Source organism: Hoplias malabaricus, chromosome 6, assembly GCF_029633855.1.
Source record: "Hoplias malabaricus isolate fHopMal1 chromosome 6, fHopMal1.hap1, whole genome shotgun sequence".
In the NCBI taxonomy this organism is placed as follows: Eukaryota; Metazoa; Chordata; class Actinopteri; order Characiformes; family Erythrinidae; genus Hoplias; species Hoplias malabaricus.
This window is the reverse complement of record NC_089805.1, coordinates 22,735,883-22,761,172: the sequence shown is the minus strand read 5'-3', so window position 1 is coordinate 22,761,172 and position 25,290 is coordinate 22,735,883. Positions and strand designations below refer to the sequence as shown.

Genomic DNA, 25,290 nt, shown 5'->3' with positions numbered 1-25,290 from the left:
ACTCAAAAATGTCCGTAGGTGTGAGTGAATGTGTCTGTGAAGGACTGGGTGTATTCCCGCCTTGTGCCCAATGATTCCAGGTAGGCTCTGGACTCACCACGACCCTGAATTGGATAGGCGGTTACAGATAATGAATGAATGATGTGAATGGGTGAACTATTGGTGTTTAACTTTTATGGTTGCTGACCATAAGGTATGTGATAAGCAGATATTGTATTCATCTCCAAATATCAATAAAAGAGTTTTGTTAGTTGCTTTGATGCTTCAAAAAAAAAAAAAAAAGAAAAACAAGGAAAAAAATTATATATATATCACATTTTTGATGTTGGAAAGAAACCTCTAGCAGAGACATCAACATAGAATAAGACTCTAAACTGCATTGTATATCTCTCATCATTTCCCTACTCGTTTAACAGGGGGTTGTTTATCATCACCTTTTTTGGTGGCAGGTAACGGAGAGGCATTTTTTTTTCACCCAGAAACAAGAGATTTGACAAAGAACCCACCAGCTGTGAGCAATCAGATGGAATTCCCCTTGCGGCTTCCAGTAACAGGCTATGGCTGCTAGTGAGAGCAGCACCACACACACACACACACACACACACTTGGATAACGTAATGGTCTTGTTTTTCACAGATGTTCTACAGTGATGGATCCTTTCATGATTTTCTCTGCTTGCAGACCCTTGAGATAACCTGTCCTCTGATTTACTCTGAAATTATCATCATACTGTGTCCCTGTCTTTTGGGGTTTATGTGTGCGTGTGTGATTTTGAAGCAATTTTCTTCTGTCTCTCTTCTTGGATACAGGTTGTGTGTTCTGGTGTCTACTGGACATTGTGCCCATTAAGAATGAGAAAGGAGATGTGGTACTCTTCCTCGCTTCTTTCAAAGACATCACAGACACCAAGAGCAAAGCCATCCTGGAGGAAAAGAAGGAAGGTTGGTGTGTGTGTATGTGTGTGTGTGTGTGTGTGTGCGTGTGCGTGTGTGTGAGTGTGTATGTGCAAGCGTGTGTGTGTGTGTGTGTGTATATGTGTCAGAGACATCACTAGAGATTTATGAATTTATTAATTTGTTCATGAGATTTATTCTTGTGTCAGCTATGATTATGTCTTTATTAATTAGATTATGCATACTTTTATCTTATCGTGTTGCACTGGTTTCTATCACTAGGATAAATGCATTACACTTTTTTTTTTATTATTGGATTCTCTGTTTATATTAGAGCATTCTCTATAGTGTAACACATTCCCATGTTAACTGTTCCCAGTTAAAATGAGTTGCCTTAAAAAACACTAAAAATAAGTATTAATATGATATGTTCACAATCGCCATTGAATCTTTAAATCATCTAAAGCTAAAGTCACACAGACTTTTGGATGCAATATTATCCAGAAGAACAGAACAAATCAATGCATGTAATTCTGCATGCATTCCAGTTCCATATGAATTTTTAAATTATTTTCATTGAATTAAATGACGATTCTATTTTGTTTCCTTTATAGGAAAAAAGGTTGTAAAATGTTTTAATATTGAATTGAATTTTGAATACTGACTACACAGAAAACACTTATTTTTATACCTAATATTACAGTCAGGTCAGTGAGAGATGATAACCAAAGCCTGCCCAGTAGTATGATGGTGTGTGTGAGTGTCTGTGTTAAGTCATTTGTAGGTGAGAGATGGTGAATGTGGTCAGGGAACTGTTGGGACAGGGAAAACACCTTTTTTTTGCCCCATCAGGCCCATAACCTAGATCATAGTGTGCCTCCAGCTCGGTTGGAGAGGACTCTAGACAGGGATTCCCACATTTGACCTTACTCTTTTTCATCCCCTTTCTCTCACTTGTTTCAGTCATTTATCTCTCCCGTTATTCCCTCCTCATCACCATCCCCCCACCCCTCCCTCCCTCTCTCTTACTGTGTGACCTGCTGTGTGATAGTAAATTGGGGTTGGATTCATTAGGTTCTATTATAAGCACAGTGCTGCCGGACTCCCTGCTGACTGCACTCCTTTATGGATGAGGTTCTGTCTGTACTCTCCTCCTCCATCCCCTGCAGCTTGATATGATCTCCACCCCTTGCTAATAGTCATCACCCCCCCCTCCACCCCCCAGTTCCCCTTTAGGCATCTTTCCATCTATCCATCCATTCTCTGCCCTTTCTGGACTCTTTTGTTATGTTTTACACCAAAGCCTCTGGCTAACAAGGTTAGTGACTGGTCTGTCTCTTTCAGTTTTAATTCATTTTTAGGATCTTTCACAATTTCTTCAGCTTTTGCACTAGGCATTTATTCCATCTTCATGTTGATTATGGAATATGATGTTTATGTATCTTACTAGGTGAGCAAAGAGTGTTAGATTTGTTTAAATGCAGCTTACTATAAGTGTTATTGCAAGTTCATTATGTTTTCTGTTTCAAGGAACCGGAAAGTCCTTTTGATTTCTCTTGTCATGTTAGTCATTGTTAAGGGTCTTTTTATTCACAGCAAAAGTCGCCCAAGGTGCAGATTGAGTATTTCATCACTGTCCAAAGAAAAATATGTATCTCCAAAATAGTAACTTTACAAGGTTCTTAACTACTAATTGAAGTCTATGTAAAATTATAATATTCCAAGTAATTTTGGAACATTTCTATTGGTCTGTTCATCATGAAAATTTCACACAGTGTGACAACAGTGGAGACAGCAATGGAGGCACATGTTTTTCATTGGATAGCTGTTTCAAGGTGATTAAAACCCTCTTGGCCCCTCCAGGGTGTGTTCCTGCCTCACGCCCAGTGATTCTGAGTTGGCTCTGGACCCACCACGACCCTGAACTAGATAAGTTGTTACAGACAATGAATAAATGAATGGATAAAACCCTCTTGTTAAGATGAAGTCGGAAGAGATGGTTCAGCCATTAAAGCCATTGTAAGAGAAAGGTGTCATTTCTACAGGTATATTACTGAAGATATACAGTAACACTAATTCATTAAGTCTCTATGTCCATGTAAGACAAATGTCACTTCAGTTCAGAATGGGCAAATGTTCTGTTTGGGCATACAGTGTCATGTTGTCTGAGAGAACCTGCACTGATAACCCAGTCTGCAGTAACTGAGCCTTTTATCAAAGGCTAAACTTACCTTTTGCTGAGGAGTGTGTTGTGAGGAGAACTGTTCCAAATTCAATTTAGTGATAAGAATGAGCTTTATTTACTTGGGGCAGATGGGACACAATGTTTGGTGTGAAACTAAGGAAACGCTGAATCCAAAGTTACATTTGGCAGAAGAAACATCATTGTCAGAGTTGGTCATAGATGAGGAGAAGAGCATAGTGCAAGTAGTACTTTAACTAAACCAGAAACTATGCAAAATCTGTAAATAAACACGAGCAGGACTCGAGAAACCTATTAAAACAAACCTCACTAAACTTGATATGAACAAACATAAACCAGTAATATACTGATATGTGGAGCAGAAACACACACATACAAAACTGGACGAATCAACACTGAAATTAAGGGGGTATATATACACAGGACACAGGATACACAGGAGACAAAGGTGACAATACTAATGACGTGGGACAAAGGCAGAGATATGGGGAGAGACCAGACCAAAAACAGATCAGAGCCATATATGACAACTAGAAAACACAAGAAACACACAATAACAGACCAGGAAAGGCAATGAGAGTGTAAAAGCATGACGGTCATTTTTGAGGATGTTTTTAGCAGGAGCTGTGCCTCTTATACTGGTATATAACAAGAGAAATGCTATTGGTTGATCACCGCTCTCTTTAAATATGAACTATGACTTGATTCAAGGCTAGTGTCCCGTATAATTTTCTTGATGTTCAGACTCTAAATGTTTCTTGATTGATTGACCACATATGAAAAATATGTATTATATATACGACTTATGTCAAAATGCTACTAGCTACCTCAGACTGCTTTGAGATTTACTGAAAACGTGCACCTATATGTAAGCAGGTCAGGCAGAGAACACCTGTTTTTTCATGATGTTGCACCTATTTATGTGTAACAACAATATGGTCCAGGATAACAGTCAGTACAAGCGAAAAACAGGCCACTGTGAATAAAACCAGGGTAGAAAATTACTCCTACTTCTTTGTATGGAAATGACAGCAAGCACTTCTTCCCTTTTGCTTCAAAAAAGACAAATTGCCCTTAGAATAATCAGTGGATCATTTTTCTTCCACAGGTTAAAGCATTGATGCTTCACAAAAAAAGAGGAACAGTTTCGGGGGGGTTAAATATTATTCAGAACACAGCTTATGCAATAATTCCCCCTTTTAATGGAAATGTTCACTGTAAACCCGAGTAAGTTAGCAGAACTCAAAAAAATTAAGATAAACAGTTGCCATAAATTTTTTAAATTCTTAAACTCAGAAGTATGTCAGAAGTATGCATACACAGTTATTTTAAGTGTCTACTACTTCATTTAATGCATACAACATGGTGGGTCTGGAGCCTACCCGGAACTTTTTTTTGAGTCACCAGTCCACCTTCCAGCGTGTGTTTTTGGACCATGGGAGGAAACCGGAGCACCCGGACGAAACTTATGCAGACACAGAGAGAACACACCAAACTCCTCACAGACCAACAGTCACCTGGTGCAGGACTTGAACTCACAACCTCAAGGTCCCTGGAGCTGTGTGACTGCGACACTACCTGCTGCACCATAAATTCATGCATTGTTTGTGCCAAGGTGCCAGTCCATCACAGGGCACCAGACACTCACACTTAAGGACACTCTTGACCAGCCAGTTCACCTACCAACTTATGTTTTTGCACTATGGGGGAACACACCAAACGTCTTAGGGCAGTGACCTGATGCAGGACTCAAACCTACGATCCCAGGACTCTGTAGCCATGTGACAGTGATTCTACCTGTTGCGCCACCACCCCTTGCACTGAAATAAACACATGAACCTGTCCAAATTCACTTAAAACAGTGAACCCCAGACCATCCACCATCTTGGCTGGAAATAACTGCACTGGTCCTATGTCTGTGACTTCAGATATCATGCTGCATAAACTCATAATATTTAAGTTCAGTAAAATCTCACATATCCAGCTTTTTTTACTTAAATCCACAAACAGGACTCTGCTAAATTAAAATTTTACAGTTTCACAAACTCAAAAAGAAGAAATTGTTGATATTAATTGAATTGTTTAATTGAGTGTAACTTTTAAATATATTTTAATTTAGAATCACTCAGTCCAGTTAATTACATTGAACATTAGGGTTTATAGTGTTGGGTTTGTGTTCAAAATCATCATATGCGTTCCCATTCATATAAACTGTCATTCAGAATGATCTTATTTGTAAAACTGGGTTTTGTACTGGTGTTTTGAGTTTGTTGCTGTAGGCCTGGGTTTATTAATGACTTTTTGAATATTAACACACAAAATAAACAAACAGAAATAAATAAAGGTTACTTCAAGTGATAGGAATGGCAAAACATTTTGTCTTTTGACACCCTTATTTGGCCATAAAGATAAAGCAGTATACATATAAAAAAAATCAGAATCAGTCTCTAATGGAATAAAATCAATATAATGGCATTGCATTATGTTTTTTTAAAAAAAGGTTTTATCATGTTAAGTACTTTGCTGCTTATCTTATTTTTTAATGGCATCTTCCTGTACTCCTCCTCAGAGCGTCGCCGTGGGCGGGTTAAAGGCGGATCTCCATTCAGCTCGTCTCGGCTTCGCTCTAGCACAGTCCTCTACCACATCTCAGGACACCTGCACAACCGGCATAAGCAGAGCAAAATCAAACTCAACAAGGTGAGAGAGAGAGAGAGAGAGAGAGAGAGAGAGAGAGAGAGAGAGAGAGAGAGAGAGAGAGAGAGAGAGAGAGAGAGAGAATACACATCAATAAATAAATTTGTGAATATGTGCAGCAAAAACATTCACACATTTTTGAAACACATGCACATAGAAATACATGGAAGGACATTGTGAAATATTGTAAGAAATCACACTACCCTTCAGACATTTGGGAATCAGTGTTATAAATCATTCAAGACCAGTTCTGTTGCTCAAAAAATAACAATATGATTTTTGAAATAGTGTTGTAACAGGCCCCATTTGTTTTTTCAACTGAAACCCGAGTGAACAGAGCTGTAGAAGACTTTATTAAAAATTAAATGAGCTATTTATTGAGTTATTTAATAACACCTTAAGCTTCAAACATGATTTAAACAATTGATAAGTAAAATTTTTTATCAGCTCCAATTATAAGTGCAACTATAGTTCTGCAATTAAAGACTAGTCCTTCTATTAAATGCTATTGCCAATTTTACCCATTTTATTTTAATGTTTTGACTGATCTGTTTCTTCCACTGTGCTGACTTGTTAACTACTGATGAAGTAGTTAACTATGTATTACTAATGAATGTATAGAGACAAAAAACTATATTACTATATTATTATAACACATTATGTAACAGCTTCTTTATCATGGTGTAATCTGATGGTTTTCCTGTTTATTATTTATTTATTTATTTTTGTTGTGGTCATGATGCAGAATGTGTTTGGTGATACGCCTGCTCTGCCTGAGTATAAAGTCGCTGATGCCAAGAAGTCAAAATTCATCCTCCTTCACTTCAGCACATTTAAGGCCGGCTGGGACTGGCTAATTCTTTTGGCTACCTTCTATGTAGCTGTGACTGTGCCGTACAATGTGTGTTTTATTGGTGATGATGACCTCACGCGCAGCACCACAGTCAGCGACATTGCAGTGGAGATCCTCTTTATAATTGGTAAGAGAGCTGAGTCACACGCTGTGTCCAAAATGGCTGCCTATTCACTTATACTTTATACTACTCACTATATATTGTACTGTTATAGGGAACTGAATTCAGGGAGGTTGTAAATGTTTTCGAACTTTACCTTGTGGGTTTTTTTTCCAAACATGCCATTGGATTATGGGTATCCACTGTCCACTAATGTGCATGGGTTGTACAGGTCTTTTTGCAGTGTATTGTGGGATTGTTTGAGTGCACTGAATATTGTCCACTATGTTTCTGTACACTACTACAAAGTGGCAGAACCCCAAAATAGTGCACTATATAATGAATAAGGCATGGTGGACATGGTAGCAGAAAAATCTACAAAATGAAAATGCTGATAGGTATCTATCAATGTACTCAGTATTTTCATATCCTAGATTTTTTTTGTAGACGTTTACTGAAAGAAACACTACATGTTGCACTTTAAAAAAAGTGTCAGATTTACAGTAAAATATATACAGATATTGTTGCAATAATTTCACTATGGTGGCAAATATATTGCATTATGTCTTTGTGGTAACCATAAATTTTATATTCATTAATCATCCATCCATCCATTATCCACTGCTTATCCGGGTCCGGGTCGCGGGGGGAGCAGTCGGAGCAAAGAAACCCAGACTTCCCTCTCCCCAGTCACCGCCTCCAGCTCCTCCGGGGGTATATAGTCTCATAGAGACATGTAGTCTCTCCAGTGTGTTCTTGGTCTGCCCCGGGGCCTCCTCCTCGTTGGACATGCCTGGAACACCTCACAAGGGAGGCGACCAGGAGGCATCCGGACCAGATGCCTGAACCACCTCAACTGGTTCCTCTCGACGTGGAGGAGCAGCGACTCCACTCCGAGTCTCTCCCGGATGTCCGAGCTCCTAACCCTGTCTCTAAGGGAGAGTCCAGACACCCTGCGGAGAAAACTCATTTCAGCCGCTTGTACCCGTGATCTCGTTCTTTCGGTCACTACCCAAAGGTCGTGACCATAGGTGAGGGTTGGGACGTAGATTGAATGGTAAATCGAGAGCTTTGCTTTTCTGCTCAGCTCTCTCTTCACCACAACAGACCGGTACATAGCCCGCATTACGCTGCACCGATCCGCCTGTCAATCTCACGCTCCATCTTTCCTTTACTCATGAACAAGACCCCGAGGTATTTAAACTCCTCCACTTGATGAGCACGATTCCTCATCCCTACCGCTTCCACTCGGCTGCAATCTGGTCCAACAAGAGCTGGAGGTCCCGGCTTGATGAAGCCAACAAGACCACATCATCTGCAAAAAGCAGACATGGAATCCTGAGACCACCAAACCGGACACCCTCCGCCACTTGGCTACGCCTGGTGACAACGGGCAGCCCTGACGGAGTCCAACTCCGACTGGAAACCAGTCGGACTTACTGCCAGCCATACGAACCAGACTCCTGCTCTGTTTGTACAGGGACTGGATAACTCATAGCAAAGAGCCCAGTACCCCATACTCCCTGAGCACCCCCCACAGAATACCCCGAGGGTCACAGTCGAATGCCTTCTCCAGATCCACAAAACACATGTAGACTGGTTGAGCAAACTCCCATGCACCCTCCAGGATCCTAGCAAGGGTAAAGAGCTGGTCCTGTGTTCCACGACCGGGGTGGAATCCGCATTGTTCCTCCTGGATCCGAGGTTCAACTATCAGTCGGACTCTCTTCTCCAGTACCCCTGCATAGACCTTACCGGGGAGGCTGAGGAGTGTGATCCCCCTATAGTTGGAACACACCCTCCAATCCCACTTTTTAAAAAGGGGAACCACCACCCCAGTCTGCCAGTCCAGAGGCACTGCCCCCAAGCTCTGCTTCCTCTGCGGAAGACGTGCTGGTGGGATTGAGAAGATCCTCGAAGTATTACTTCCACCGCCTAATGACGTCCCCAGTCGAGGTCAACAGTTCCCCAACCCCACCATATACAGTATTGGTGGAAAACTGCTTTCCCCTCCTGAGTCGCCTGATGGTTTGCCAGAAACTTCTCGGAGCTGACCGAAAGTCGTTTTCCATGTTCTCACCGAACTCGTCCCACACCTGAGTTTTTGCCTCAGCCGTGAGCCGCTTGGCCCCTCGGTACCTGTCGGCTGCCTCCGGAGTCCCCTGAGCCAACCAGGCTTGATAGGACTCTTTCTTCAGCTTGACAGCCCCCCTCACCTGGGGCGTCCACCACCGAGTGCGGGGATTGCCACCCCGACAGGCATCGACAACCTTGCAGCCACAGCTCCGTTCAGCCGCCTCAACAATGGAGGTCCGGAACATGGCCCACTTTTCCCACCAGAGAGGTTATGTTCCATGTTCCAAAAGCCAGTTTTAGTAACCGAGGATCAGAACGCCAGGGCCCCCAACCCCGACCACCACCCGATCCACAATGCACCAGACCCGGATTACTACCTCTTCCACAGGTGGTGGGCCCATGGGAGAGTGGACTCATGTAACTCCTTCGGGCTAAGCCCGGCCGGACCCCATGAGTGAAAGTCCGGGCACCAGGCGCTCGCCAAGGAGCCCCTCCCCCAGGCCTGGCTCCAGGGTGAGGCCCCGGTAACTCTACTCCGGGCAAGGGAGGCTGTGTCCATGTTCTTGTGTTTTTCATCCTTGTCTTTATGGATCACTCTTTGTCTGGCCCATCACCTAGGACCAGTTTGCCTTGGGAGTCCCTACCAGGGGCTATTGCCCCTGACAACATAGCTCCTAGGCTCACGCAGGCACGCAAACCCCTCCACCACGTTAAGGTGGTGATCCAAGGAGGAGATATTCATTAATCATTTTTTTACAATATAATTCTATGGGAAAAAATAGATATACACTGTAAATAATCCATAGAATTTACATTAACAAACAAGAAAGTAATGATTTAAAAAAGTGGTTTTGCTATATATTAACATATCAATGTACAACCAGATTCATAGTTTGAGAAGAGGTGATATAGTGCAGTGAATTCCTTGTTCGATGTGTGGAAAATACATCTCAACACAGATGTTAATGTACAGTCGTACTGGTCAACCTGAATTGGCAAAAATCCCATTTGGGATATTTACCTACGAACTGATGCACAGGGACCACTGGCCTGTTTCACGACTCGTGAGTAAAGGTTAATTTTTGCTGACCGTTAAATAGGGATACTGATACAGACAGAGTCTTCTGTCCGCACTAAGCGTTCATTTCTGAAAGAACATGCAGCATATTATTAAACGGCTTAATTCTTAGATGCAAGAGTGATTGATGTTGCCTACATCCAGAAACTTATCCAGCCCTTGCCAAATCTAATTGAAGGTTTTTTTTTTTTTTTTGTGGAGGTATGGTTTACTCACAGGTGGAAAAAAATAGTCTATATATTAGATTTCCTCATCCTAGTTTCCAAATAACTCCTATGCACTTATGTCACTTTTCCACCGCATCGGTCCGGCTCTAGACGGCTCGACTCCACACGGTTCGGCTCGGCACACTTAAAGCCTGTCCCCCGCGAAATGGAGCAGGTACGTCGAAAACCCCCGTCTCTAACAGGAATCACTGGCTTTTAAAACTACAACAACTGCGGCGGTAAAGTTAGGCGCTGTTTATTCGTCGTGTATTTGCGTGTTGTTTTTGATTTTGGACTGAACACGACTCTGCGCCCCAGTTCTTACAGATCCGTTTTACTTTTCTACGTTCGGCTTTCACTGGAAATTTCGTCGGCCATCGGCCCAAGGAGCATGTAAAATTCTTCAAAACCCCTTGAGGTAAAGTTACGAGTCCGATAAATATAAATGTGAAAGCTGCTGTAACGTTATAGATACAAGTGGCAGTTTGTGCTGGATTTGAATGAGCTCTGCATTTCTTGGTGAGACACGTCTTTCTGGCCAATCAGCGCTCTGAGGGTTTACACGTCACCATTTAGTACTCAACACAGTTAGAACCCGGAGCTAACAGGGACTGAAAACCAACGCGGCTCCAGAGACCAATTACCACTTTTGGCCTGAGGAAAAGCAAAAGAGACGTGCGGAGTAGAGTCGTGTAGGTTCCATGCAGTGGAAAAGCGCCATTAGATCGCACATTTACCCAGACAGTGAGCATATATCGGTCCACTGGCATAAAAAGGCTGGCACACCACTGACAGGATATAGCTAACTAATTTTTAATCTCCTCAAACAGATTTTAAATTCACAGAGCCTTTTTTTTTCTGGAAAACAAACTAATACAAATATTACCAATAACTATGAGAAATATAATAATGAGTATATGCCTGATATAAAATGATTATGCTGAAAATGTTGACATTGTGCTGGATTAAAATTATTTACTAATCTTATTTATAAACAATAACAAAATAACCTAATGAAGGAAAAAATGTAAATTGGACTATGAATGGAAAAGTGCTAAAATGTGGCATTTTGTGTAAAATTCTGTTTAATCACTAGTGGTCCGCCCAGAAAACGCTGTGCAAAACACTAGTGGACCTCCAACTTTGCCCTCAGTGGACCAACAGTGGTCCGCCGTCTCTTTAATATCAGGGTGGTGTTATATGAGATTTATGAGACAACAGCTAAAAGCATTAGTAGCAATCACACTGAAACCTGAAATCTTGTCCATTGTTTTGTCCATTATTAATTCTCTATGACACTCAGGCTGTAGTTAAAAGCAATCACAATATTCCTCAAAGCGCTTTTGTAGATAATTATCACAGTGTCTGGTCTGACCTCCTCTCAGAGGGCTGAGACTGTGGCTGATAGACTGGAGCTCAGGCCGGATGTATTTGGACATGTGAGCTGTCTGAACCTGCTGACTCTGTGCTATTTTTGACTCCTGGCAGACATTGTGCTCAGCTTCCGCACAACATACGTGAGCAAGTCAGGGCAGGTGATCTTTGATGCTCGGCAAATCTGCATCCACTACCTGACCACCTGGTTCATCATTGACTTAGTGGCTGCACTTCCCTTTGACCTCCTCTACACCTTCAAAGTCAGCGTGGTGAGTTTCACTTAAGAAGCACTTGCCAAACACATCATCAGAAATCATTTTCTGTACATAATACGAAAAATAAAATTGGATAACAACATTGTAGTAAATTATGTAATTACCTTACTACAAAACAAAATTACCTCTTGTTAGTTCTCTATCAATACTTGTATTTGCTAATGACTATACAGCTAATATAAAAGTCAACAATGAGAAACTGATGCCTGGTTCCAGAAATGGCCACATCCACTTTAAGGGGCTAAAATTACAATATGAAATAGGGTGAGTGAGTGCTATTTCAGGATAGATTTGTTACAGGATTGGACTTTTTCCCTCCAGTATTCAATCCAGCATCTTCTAACACATGTCCATTAGCAAGTTATGGGATCTGTGTCATCTCCAGTGAATTAGCATCATTTAATTGACAATGTTCTTTATTTCAACAATTATAACCCCGACTTTTGCTCACTCGAATATATTGCTCCACTGTTGTCTCTTCTGGGGCGTGAAGTAAAGGAAACAAGATTCGGGTCACGATGGATAGCCTTTAACTCTTTAATTAACCATATGGCTCGGACAGAAGGGAACAGAGCCATTGGAACAAAAATACAGGAGAGTAGAAACTGTACTGCAATTATAATACTGAACACACTACACATCCTCCCACATTATAGCTTAACCAAAACAACATAATTACTGAAACAAAACAATAAAAATAAACAAAATCGTATCTGGTATATTAATTATATTTTACACAATCATGGATAATCGTGCATTTAATAACAAATTAAATGCACATGTTGGGAATCCAATAAAATATTCATGACTTTAGCCAGAAGAAAAATACATCCATGAATGGCTGGTTAGATACCTGTTGGAAAATGTGGTGTAATTAATCAGCCTGTGGGAAGCTAACAATACAAAATCTGCTAAATGTATTACCTTATAATATAATGCTCCCTATGTATTGCCTAAATATATCGCCGCTGACCAAAGAAAAACATGTATCTCTGTTTTTGTCGCTTTTTAGTTTAGTATGTCACATGAGCCCTGCAGCTGTCCCTCACATTGTGTGAAAATTTCATAATGAATGATCCAATAGAAATGCTCCATAAATTACTTCGAATAAAATCTTTTTACCTTGACTTCCATTGAAAGTTACCACTTCAGTTTTTGTAATTATACTGCATGTAATTATGTAGTAACAAGAGAGAAAATACATAAATATAACATCATGAATAAAACTGACTTTGATATATAAGTGTAAATTAATAAGCTGTACTACTATAATCCATATGTAACAGAGGCATTCCCTAAAGATTATACATTATTGCTAAATATAATGTAAATGTAGGGCAGTACAGTGATACAACAGGTCGTGTCCAGGGACCTGGAGGTTGAAGGTTCGAACCCCGCTCTGGGTGGTTGTCTATAAGGAGTTTGGTGTTTTCTCCCTTGTCCACATGGGATTCTTCTGGTTGTTCCGGTTTTCTCCCATTGTCCAAAAATACCCGTTGGTATGTGGATTGGCTACTCAAACATGTCCATGTGTGTGAGTGAAAGTGTGAGTGTATGTTGCCCTGCGAAGGACTGGCGCCCCCTCCAGGGTGTGTTCCCGCATTGTGCGATGTGATTTAAGGTAGGCTTCAGACCCACCGTGACCCTGAACTAGATAAGCGGTTACAGATAATGAATGAATGAATAATGTAAATGTGTAATTACATCATTATCAGAGACACCTATTATAAATTAGAACAAATATGGCATTTGAAAATTGTATATTTTTAAAAGTGGCATAATATCAATTTAAATGTAATAGTATACCCATAAAATAAGCTATGTAGTTACATATTCTGTACAGTCTTGTTTAAATATGCGCTGTTGATTTTCTGGCTTGTTTTGATGACAAGATATTTAGAAAAAATAAAATAAAAAGTAAAATATGTTTTTTTATTTCTGTTTGCACAACAGGACTGTATATACCAGAGGCATAGTTCTGGGAGGGCCTGGGGGAACTAGACCTGTTCACTTCCCTCCAGGTTTTAGACTGCTCACAAAGAAAAAGACTTCCAGTGCTCATGCAATTTGTCTGGCACTGTTATAATGCGGGATCTATGATATCAGGTTGGGTCAAGTTGTGCATTTTTGATATGCTAACTTGACAAGTGAAAGAATGGCTGTAGCACTGGTACACACAACATCACTTATAATTATAATTCAACTTAAACTACAATAAAATATGAGGTTTTTTACTTTACAGCACCAAGGCTGAGAAGTTAAATATATTTTTTATGCTATGGAAGTTTGATGCAATGTGTATGTTGCAATCTAGGACACTGCTTCACTGTAAAAACAGTGAAATGTTTGGAAAGGCCAGATTTCACCTGCTCAATTCCAGATCTTTAGATCTTGCCCACAGATTTTTCCCACTTACATGGCCTGTTTTAGACAAAAAGATGTCACATTAAGTGTATAAAATGCGGCTATATGATTGACTTTTATGGTTGTAGAGATTAGTTTATCCAATTTTTTATTGCGTTTCTCAGATCTCTTATTTTGTATTCATTGTATTTATCATTTATCAGTGCTGCTTGCAGTTCTTTGTTAATATTTCATTCTTTTTTCAAGCTGACTTCTGTTTTGACAATTTTGACACACTTAGTTTTAGAAGTAGCAACTTCTACTTACTTTAACTAAATATTGAGGAGTTTCTGGATACTTGTTAATCCATGTCAAGACCAGACAGAGAGCCGACACTTGTGGATCACAGTAAAAGAGTTTATTTACACGAGTTCAAAAGAGAAGTCAAAAACAAGCACGGGTCAAACACAGGGAGCAAACAGTACCTCAGGGATGTAGCAATAAGCATAGTCACAAATCCCGAGTCCAGTTTATATAGGCGTACAAACAGTTGTGCATGATTAGAATTCTGGTGAGTGAAACAGGTGTAGAGTCATGTGACTTTTTGGTGCATTCTGGGATATGGAGTATTGGGACAATTCAAAATTTCTTCTGGAATCAAGGGGATCTCAACTTTTCTCACATCATGGCTGTAGACTGGGTAATGTCTGTCTCTTGGTGGATCAGGTGAAGATGGGGTTTATAGTGGGAGAAGTGGCTGACTGACACTGATATTTGTTGGGATCACAAGGCTTTTGTTTATAATTGAGAGAAAAGCCAGGCGGGTTTTCAGTTCAGGTGAGGCTGTATGATCAATTGGACACACACACACACACACACACACACACACACACACACACACACACACACACGTGTGTGTGTTTTCACAAATTCTGAGGCCATTAAATACCTAAATCTACCCTTACATTAACACAATTTTACATTTGAAGGACATCACGTGGGCCTCACAAGGAAGGCAAATGCACACACACACACACACACACACACACACACACACACACACACACACACACACACACACACATAAACAGTAATGAACCATCTATGATGTGAAAGGAAATCAAACATAACTTCAGTTCCACTGTGGCTTATTAAAAGCGAACTGAAAAGTGCAAGAGAGAGAGAGAGAGAGAGAGAGAGAGAGAGAGAGAATGAAAAAGAATGAGAGAAAAATGAAAGTGTTCCTGGTGCTTGAAACATGAACCTTGGTGATCTCTGGGCTGTTCCTTCAAATCTGAACCAATTACAGATTTCACCCGAGTCTCTTGGTAACCCTCAGTGTTGGCTCTTCACACACACACACACACACACACACACACTGTATTTAAATATCTGCACTTAATTCCTCCCCTCTTCCTCAACCCTAATTCCCCTTAGTGGTGTGTTATTTACACCAGGCCCCTTTTCTAATAAGATATATACACACACACACAAACACATAGAACAGAAGTAAGTACCGCAAAATATTAAATGATTCAAAATAGAAGTAGCAAATACAATTTTTCCCAGAGCTATTCCTCTGGTGTATACAGTCTTGTTGTGCAATAAGAAAAAAAAAACATATTTTACTTTGTAATTTTTTCTAAATATCTTGTCATCAACACTGTTACATTTAATTAAAGACATTCAGATTAAAATCTGTATATTATTGTATGTACTGTATATTATTGTATGTACTATATTAAAACTGTAGACTCATGTAAATATGAGTACAGCTGTAATAAAATTTCAAATTAAGGCTAACTACTTAAGGTATCACATCCTTTATCTAAGGCTTTATCTAAGGCTTTATGATTACATGTTTGTTTGCAAGACAAATGAATGCACAACAGAGAGTGAGACAAGCACATGCTGCCTCCAAGACACGTCAAGCCAGGTGCCATATTTTTCTGAACTGCGGATAACACAACACAATTTAAAAGCTCAACACAGTTGCTCTGGTTTCCTCCCACAGTCCAAAAACCCACATTGGTAAGTGAACTGGCCATTCAAGATGTGTGTGAATGTGTGAGTGTGTGATGCCCTGTGATGGACTGCTGCCCCATACAAGTGTCACTGCCTTGTGCCCAGTGATTACACATGGGCTCCAGATCCACTGCAACCCTGAACTGAATAAGCGTTTACAGATATTGACTGAATTAATGAACTTCCAACAATCAAAAAAATTATCTGATTCATCGCATTGTTTTTTGTTGTTATTCAGTGTTAATCACAGTCACACTAAAAGGAATGTATTTACGACTTTCTGTAATTTACAAATTAATTTGAAATTATTTTTGGAGCTTTCCATCTATAATTGGTTACTGCTGCAATGAAACCTTGCATCTCCAAAGTAACTAGACATCACCTCTAAACTGCAGCACACATTATAGAGAAACGGGTATATTCTAATTTAATATATTTTACAATGCACATTCAAGACCGAAGACTGTAATGTGCTGTTATTACTAATACCATAAGAACACACTTGTTTTGATTATCACAGAACCAGGGGCCATGTCCAGGGTTATTGCTCTCTTAATAACAGTAATGTTCTCGAAACACAAACTCCTGAGACCCATATCCTCCTCTGTCTTTCTTATTAATATTTGATTATTAGATGAAGTATGATGGCTGTTATGCTGTGGATTATTATTTAATGCTGGAGGGGTAGAGGGGTGCCAGCTCTCTATGGAAGTGGACTGGTGATTATAATAATGGACAATATAATGGGTATTATTTACAGATTCTGCCAGAGGCTCCACGGTAACGAGCTGACGAACAGTGTTTTGGTGTGCCTGTGTGTTTAGTGTTGACTAAAGTAATATAGTGTAGGCGATGTGTGACAGTTACTGTTGATATAATGTCTGCGTTTTGATCCTAGACATCATATGTCCTGCGCCACTACTTGCACCACATGCTGTCTCATTTTTATATTTATGCAATGTCAGGATCTTTCAGTTACGGTTTTCTGTTATAATTTGGGCAAAGGCCTGGGTGTCCCTGAAGTTTGAGGGCAAAACATTTCATCCTAATAAATAAATGCATAGATAATTGGATAAAACAACCAATGCTGAATGGTTAACACTAGTTGCTGAATTAAGAAAGGAATCATTAATTCATAGTCTGTGTCAGGGTTGAGGTGGGTCTGGAGCCTACAGTGTTACTGTACAGGCGCCCTGGCCATGTGTTCCTATATTGCTGCCTTTAACGCATATGTGACTCAGTTACTAACACCTTTATTTCAAAATGCTGCCTGTCAGAGCAAGGTATCTGCTGCCTTCTTTCTCAGACACAATTCTCTGTGTGAGAAACTCCCCCACTGCTCTTGCGATGGAGCAGAAACTCCCGCAAGTTTTTGAGGAGCAGAGCCGTCAAGTGCGTGGCGTGTCATTCAGGACATATCATATAGTGTGCGGACCTTGAAGTCTAACAACAATCAAGCACAGAAAAAAATGAACGATTTTTTGTGGGGTGTAATCTAGCATCATGGTTCATTGTTTGTGTGTTAGCTTCTGCAGAGCCATGTTGAATTGTGTGTTCCATAGTTTAATGTTTGGATCCGCATGCATTAGTGTTCAAGTGCGTGCTTCACCTTCGCAGTGTGTTCACTGCCATTAATCATGAGTGTGTGAGTTCACTGCCATGGATGGGTTAAACGCAGAGGTCAGATTTCTTGTAAATGTTGCACAATGAGCAAAAAGCACGATTTCACATTTAATTTTACTTTTTTTTTTTGCACTTCAGGACAACGGTTAAGAATGTCAGCTGCCAGTTAATAGCAACATTCAATGACATAATAAAATTTAAGATAACTCTATATTATTTATAAAAAAAATATTAATTTACTGTAAAAGTAGATTTGTGCACATTTACATGTGACTTGTATAAGTGGTCCAGTGGATTTGAGCCAATGGATGTCCTCTTAAGAGTAGCTTGAAGTCAAGCAGTGACATTCATTCATTGTCTGTTAGCACTGTGGAGCGTACCTGAAATCATTGGGCGCAAGGCAGGAACAAACCCTAGAGAGGGTGCCTGTCCTTCACAGGGTGACACACACATTCACTCACACACACGGACACTTTTGAGCACCCGGAGGAAACCCACGCGGACACGGGGAGAACACACCAAACTGCTCATGGACAGTCACCCGGAGTGGGACTCGAACCCACAATTTCCAGGTCTCTGGAGCTGTGTGACTGCCACACTACCTGCTGCACCACATTAGATCATATTATTCTTTAGATCTAGAACATTTTGTTTTGTGATTATATAAAACAAATTGTGTTTATACAATGTATTACTACAGTGTATTAGATAATTTGGTGAACTACACTCTTAAAAATAAAGGCGCTGCAAAGGGTTCTTTGAGCGATTCCATAGAAAACCAGTTTTATAATTAGAGATAAGGTATTGTAAGTATGAAAAAAAAGAACTCTAGAACTACACTGAATGAAACAAAGGAGTGTCACTAAATGATCTATAGGCTTGGTGTCTCTTCATTAAATGTGAAATCTTTATATTATTTTCACACTCACTTTAAAATTTCTATTTACAGCCTGTGCCAAACCTTGTGCAACACATGTTGTCAGTGTAGTGCTGTATTGGTAGTCACGAGCAGGACTTGTATGTTTTGGTCCTTAGTTTGATAAATATAAACATCTAAGAGAATGGACAGAGTTTTAAGCCTGTTTGATACAGCCACTGTGCTGTTGACATGAAACAGAAAGAATGGAAAAAACATGGCACTGCTGTGATGTTCCCATTCTGTCAGTTTTACAGTGTGCACACAAGGCCTACTGGGCCATTTACTGGTTTGCTAAGCTGTGAGTGAGGTTATGACCACCTATCCAATAAAAAGGAGCAATCTGTAATATTGACACCAAGAGTTTAAAATCAGAATGATAATACAGTTCCAAAACAGTGGAGAGAGCTGCTTGCCTCCTCCCCCTCCTCCCCAGATGTAAAGTTCGAGCAGGTTGGCAGTTTGAGGAAAAATGAACAAACAAGCAAGAGACGATTTTAAAAACTTGGGCCGTAACAGCTAAAAAGAATGTGTCATAATCAACATATTTAGTTGCTTATCGATTTTGCCTTCCACTATAAATGTCGTTTAGAACTTTGCTTCTTATTCACAATTTTCATAGTCAAACAATTCGTTTCAGCTTACATGTGTCCGTTTACGAGTCTTATTGGCGTTGCTAAGCTCTAGTTCACCCTAAGGGCCAAAGCTAGCACTATAGTTTTTGAAACTTTTTGAAGCAACTGTTGTTCCAGTTTATCGGTTTTAATTACACAAACCAATTGTATGTGATGTCACTAAACATTTGTGTACTTAAGTGAAAGGCAAAAATGGAAAGAGCTGTTTTCCCTGCATTTCCAAGAATTTACTCTCTAAACCCCCTTAACATTTTAGACTAGACAAGGCTGGTGTTATTTTCCCTTCAATCACAAATGTCATTTTACAAGGCAGATCCTTGCTTTTAATATATAATTTTTGTATTCAAGCATTTAGTTCCACCTTAAATGGATTAGTTTAAGAGACTTATGCGAATCTAAAGCTAGCGCTATGATTTATAAACAAAACTAGTTTTGAGACACTTCTTATTTCCAATTTTTTCATTTAAAACACATGAACAGGCATCACTAAAGCATCTACCTACTAGTGAACCATTTTTGCTGTGTGCTACCAAGCTTGATTTCTCCATTCTACCTTAAATAGGTGAATATGGGAGGCTCTTCAAACATGTTTGATAGAGAGCAACCATATATTGTGTTTATGCTACCCTATTGTAGCATACACAGAATTAGGCTTTATTTAGTCCTTCTGAAATAACCATGGACTTCCTGCAAAAGATTTGCCATGATGGCTATGTCTTTCTATAACTCACTGAGATGCTTTCACATCAATGGGATCTTTACACATATTATCGTTGTCCAATGAAAAACATGTGTCTTAATTTTTGTGTAATTTACTACATCATTTGAACAGAATGTGGAAACATTTCAAGATGGCTCCAAAATGTTCCTTTTTCTTTCTCCTGCAAATTTGCTATTTGGAGACATGTTTTTTACTGGACAGCGATGATATTCAAGTCACCCATGCCATGGGCACTGATGTCAAGCCATAACAGATGTTGGCATTTGCACCTATTGCTGGTAACAGTCAGGCTGGTCCCATTTGTCTTAGACACAGAAAACCCCATGTCAATTTTTCCTAAAAACAAGCTGAAATGTGAACTCATCTGATCACATGCACACGTTTCCACAGACTTTCAAAACACCCCAGATGAGCTCAGAGCTCAAGCACAGAGAACTCTGCAGTGTTTCTGCATAGGATTGATAGCGTTCTCCTTGCATATTAATCTTTCAGGAATAATTACAAGATCTCAGTTCTATTACTGATACTGATGCATTTGGTTTCATACCTTTCCACATGTTATTATCAAAGGGTAAACAGTATGATCAGAAGGTGATTATTATTTGCAGTGGTCATGGTGACAGGTCACAATAACTGTACTGCCTGGGGGCACTGCATGATCTAATCTGGCATTGAGAACACTGGAGTGGAAATGAACCAGTTCCTACGCTGATGTGTCTGAGTGACAGAACTGTGTTTCAACGCCTGTTTTTGTCTTTTATGATTCAATGGAATTGACAGGCTTTTGTGTGATGTGGTATAATACAACTTTGTTTTGTATCAAAGGGCTGGATTGCTTATACTCAAACTCCCTCTAGTTATTTACATAAACCAATTATCGCAATCAATTGAGACTCTGAAGAACAAGTTTCTAACAGCTGGGTTTCAACACTTTGGTGAAGCCATATTTTTCTAAACATTCTTATACAAGAGGTGTTCAGTATGAATCAATAAAATCTATTGTTTTAGGAGGTAGTTTTATAATGGTTCTAGGAAGTGACTCTTTCTGAGAATATATAATGTACATAAGCTCTTTTTGATCATTTCTCTTGCTGCAGTTGTTACAAAAATAAAACCTATTGTAAAGTTTTCGTCAGTAAAAAATATTGACGATAAAAATGTTAGACAGCCCAGTCTCAGCCAAGGGTGATTTTTTACATGTTCCTAAATCTGCAGAAATATCTCAGTGGAAAGCAATTTTCAGATGTTAGCAATAAATTAATATTCTTTGAATGAAGATGGCATGTTATGTTTCAGGGTCAAGCCTCTTTCAATCAAGTCTAGTATGTGTGTGTTTGTGTGTGGGTTGGTGGGTTGTGATTGTGTGGGAGGTTGTGGGAAGGTGTATTCACCATGTCCTTCAGCTCCAGTTATTCTTAAGGAATATGTGCCCCACTTTAACAATGCTTTTGTATGTGTGTGCATTGGCTCCCTTGTCTCTTTAACATCTCCCACTAAAGCCTTCCGTATTTTAATCTAATTTATTCACTGCACATACCCACATATACAGTCTGAATGCTATTATCTTTAGTGACTTAGACAATGATTTGTAAAGACACTAGGCTGTTGTGACCTTATAGCTTTTCCTGTTTCGTGCTCACAGATTGAAATGCCGTCATTGTTGCTCTGAGGGTGTCCTACTGATAAGGACTAAGCACCATTTCATAAGTTTAATTAATACCACCTTTCCTAATATTGTGGGTCTAGCTTAGGGACATAAGTGTTTTGCCTTTGTCATTTAGATGCTTCTACATTTAGCTGTCTAGAAAGTGTTACTGGTCAAATATATTTATATCATTTCATTTTACTTTTATTATTGCAAAGTTTTTTTGCACACCCCTGCTTCCCTTCATTTACAATGAGAACTAACCTTAACATGAAAAGATAACCTTAGGATCCACAGTTTTGATAGAATCTCAGAATTTGTTTTTTTTAAGTGTAAGTAAGGAATAATTAATATCAAATTACGAAAGAAGAGTTTGGCGTGTTCTTCCCTTGTCTGCATTGGTTTCTCACAGGTGCTCCAGTGCAAACACACATGTAGGTAATTGGATTGGTTGTGTGAAATCGTCCACTGGTGTGTGTGAGAGATGCCCTGTTATGAACTGGCTCCCTGTCCAGGGTGTGTTCCTGCCTTGCACACAGTGATCCTGAGTAGGCTGTAGACCCACCGTGACCCTGATTAGGATGACATCATTGCAGAGGATGAATGAATGCATGAATAAATGTATTCACAGCATGCTTTGTACAGTACTGTGCAGAGGTCTTTATATATATATATATTAGTTTAATATAAACTAGATATAAATTAGTTTTATATACATACATACATACATACATACATACATACATACATACATATGGTATTGGATGATAACCTCAAATGATATGGATTGCCATGAGGAGAGATTTGGAAAATTTTAAGCCAACACATTCACACACAGAATGTCACACTTACTGGAATAATGTTATTTGTTTTTATTCTATTGTTGGGTGTTATTTGTTGTTTATTTGTTTGTTTTTTAAGCACAAATAAACACTTACTGCTCAGATAAATAGCTTTTTAAATCTGACAATCTGGTGCCTAAAACTTTTGCACAGTACAGTATATCACTGTTATTTGGGGCAAGAAAATGATAATGCTGGACCAAAATTGAGGAAATTGCAGAGAATCCCAGGCTGGCAGTACAAGAGAGCACAACTGGCCTTATTCTCTTTGGGTGTATAATAAAACTCTCCCTCCCCCGTTACTCAATGCAGTGCTAATCCTGGCATCTGTTAGTTATCATAACAGAATTGGGCAGTTAATGTTCTCCTCCAAGTTTGTTGAGCTGTCCAGTGACATTGTGCTATTGCCAATTTGAAAAGAGGCGGACGCAGGTTTCAAATGTCTCATAGGAAGTATGTATTCATTTTTACTCTTCCCGCTTGGAAGCATAGTGTGACTGGGGGAGTCTATCTGCCATGTAGAAGTAACAGTAACATAGTAATTGGAGAGAAAACTGCAGAATTGAATTGCTGGGACTTTAGAGGAAGTAAACTTTGAAAAGTGTTCTAAAAATTGTTTGTATTTTGGTCAGGTGTCCCATCGTCAGGTGTCTGTTGTGCACTTGCTGAAGACAATACGATTGCTGCGGTTGCTGCGTCTGCTGCAGAAGATGGACCGCTTCTCTCAGCACAGCACTGTGGTACTGACCCTTCTCATGTCCATGTTCGCTCTGCTGGCCCACTGGATGGCATGCATCTGGTACATCATCGGCAAGAAAGAGATGGAGAGCAACGCACATACACACACCTGGGATATTGGTGAGGTTATTTTATTAAGATTAAATGCAGTCCTTCACATACTTCAGTATTATGTAGCAGTGGACCTTCTGAAATGTAATCTGTAAAATTATAATTGTAATTTCCCAAAATTACCACATATGAACCCTGTGCAGCCAGATGATATAGCCAAAATTTATATCAAGATATATTTCCTAATATTTGTCAATATGATATAATTCCGACATCAATATTAACAATATAAAAACAGATGTCTGTACATACAAGCTTGTGAAAAATGTATTTGACATGTCCATAAAACCTCCACCTATAAAATTACAGATGAATCTCAAAAAATTTGAATGTCATCAAAAGTACTTCACTAATTCAGTTCCAAAAGTGAAACTTTAAAAGTGAATATAGATTCATTACAAACAGAGTGATCAATTTCAAGCATTTATTGTTAATTTCAAGTGTTTATTTAATGTTAATGATTACAGCTTGCAGCCAATGAAAACTCTAAAGTCATTATCTCAGAAAATTAGAAGATTATATAAGACCAATTTAAAAAGTAATTTTAATACAGAAATGTTGGCCTACAGAAAAGTATGTACAGTGTATTCACTCAATACTTGGTCAGGGCTCCTATTGCATGAATTACTGCATCAATGCAGCGTGGCATGGAAGCGATCAGCCTGTGGCACTTCTGAGGTGTTATGAAAACCCAGGTTGCTTTGATAGCGGCCTTCAGCTCGTCTGCATTGTTGGGCCTGGTGTCTTTCATCTTCCTCTTGACAATACCCTATAGATACTCTATGGGGTTTAGGTCATGCGAGTTTGCTGCCCAATCAAGCGCAGTGATACTGTGGTTATTAGACTGGGGTCACTTAACATCAGGTACATATCGAGTCTTCAAGCACTCTGCGTCAAGTAATAGTTGAGTGTTAAATCACTGGAATATCAGTCCAAGATGTTTTCAAGTGTTTACTACAATATATTTAGTTTTAGCTTTGGTGTGTGTCAAATTTTCTTTAAATAAACTTTGATCCTGAACTGTGCTGACTTTTAAACACACTGACAGTTTTTATTTTTGGGTTCGGTTCAGTTTCTCTGAAGACATATCTGGAGGACCTGTTCAAGGTTTGATTTAGGGTTTGGATGAGGTTAAGGGACAATTCACAGTGCAGTGAACAGAAAACCCAGGCAGAGCAGTGGGCAGCTGAGGATTTGGGGATTAGGTGCCTTGCTCAAAGGTACTTCAGCCTTGAATTTTGAGAAGGGAGTACACACTGCTTCTTCACTCCCCTTCACTTATCCTGCCAGTCCAGGGAATTGAACCCATGGTTTTTAAAGTGTCAATCCAGCTTCTCTAACTTACAGGCCAAGGCTGCTTGTGTAATTACATGACAAATTCAGCTACAAATTCAGATTTCCATTTAAGCCCCAGTTTAGCAATTAGAGTCTGGGCTCTGCTGCTGGAATTATACCTCTCTAATCTAATTGATCAACTCCTAGCTACCTCTCGTGTTTAATATGTGCACTGAATAGGTTTACCAAGCGTGTCTAACAGGACCTCCTGAGGAGTTCGTTCTATACTTTATTGAGAGAGAGGGATGTAGAAAACGAAATAAAGAAAAAGCGAGGATATGTGAGAGTGATGAAGAGCTTACAGGATGATAAACGACAGCTCAGGTGCCGAGTCGCTTGGTGAAGAATGGCAGTGTGGTGCAGAGACAAAGATGAGAGAAAAAAGCAGCAAAATGACAAAGGCAGGAAAGGAGAGAAGTGGATTCATGCAAGAGTGGGGAAACTGAGGAGCCAATGAGAAGAACGGCCTTAAAGTGGAAATTGTCACAGCCCCGTCCTCCTCCATTCACTGTAATTAGGCCCAGAGAGCAATACTGTGGTCAGCATTGACTGGCCACTGCTGGGAGAGGGCCTTAGCTCTCCGTGATCAGAACTGATG

The 25,290-nt window shown here is 39.7% G+C and overlaps 1 protein-coding gene across 1 annotated transcript in view; it reads left to right on the top strand.

Annotated features, from left to right (window-relative positions):
- kcnh8 (potassium voltage-gated channel, subfamily H (eag-related), member 8) overlaps positions 1-25,290 on the top strand; it is a 95,611-nt gene that overhangs the window by 28,203 nt on the left and 42,118 nt on the right. The window contains exons 3-7 of the mRNA XM_066674310.1: positions 810-941; positions 5,666-5,796; positions 6,539-6,773; positions 11,595-11,752; positions 23,141-23,366. Of these exons, the coding sequence (XP_066530407.1) occupies positions 810-941; positions 5,666-5,796; positions 6,539-6,773; positions 11,595-11,752; positions 23,141-23,366 (882 nt within the window). The remainder of the gene's footprint in view (positions 1-809; positions 942-5,665; positions 5,797-6,538; positions 6,774-11,594; positions 11,753-23,140; positions 23,367-25,290) is intronic.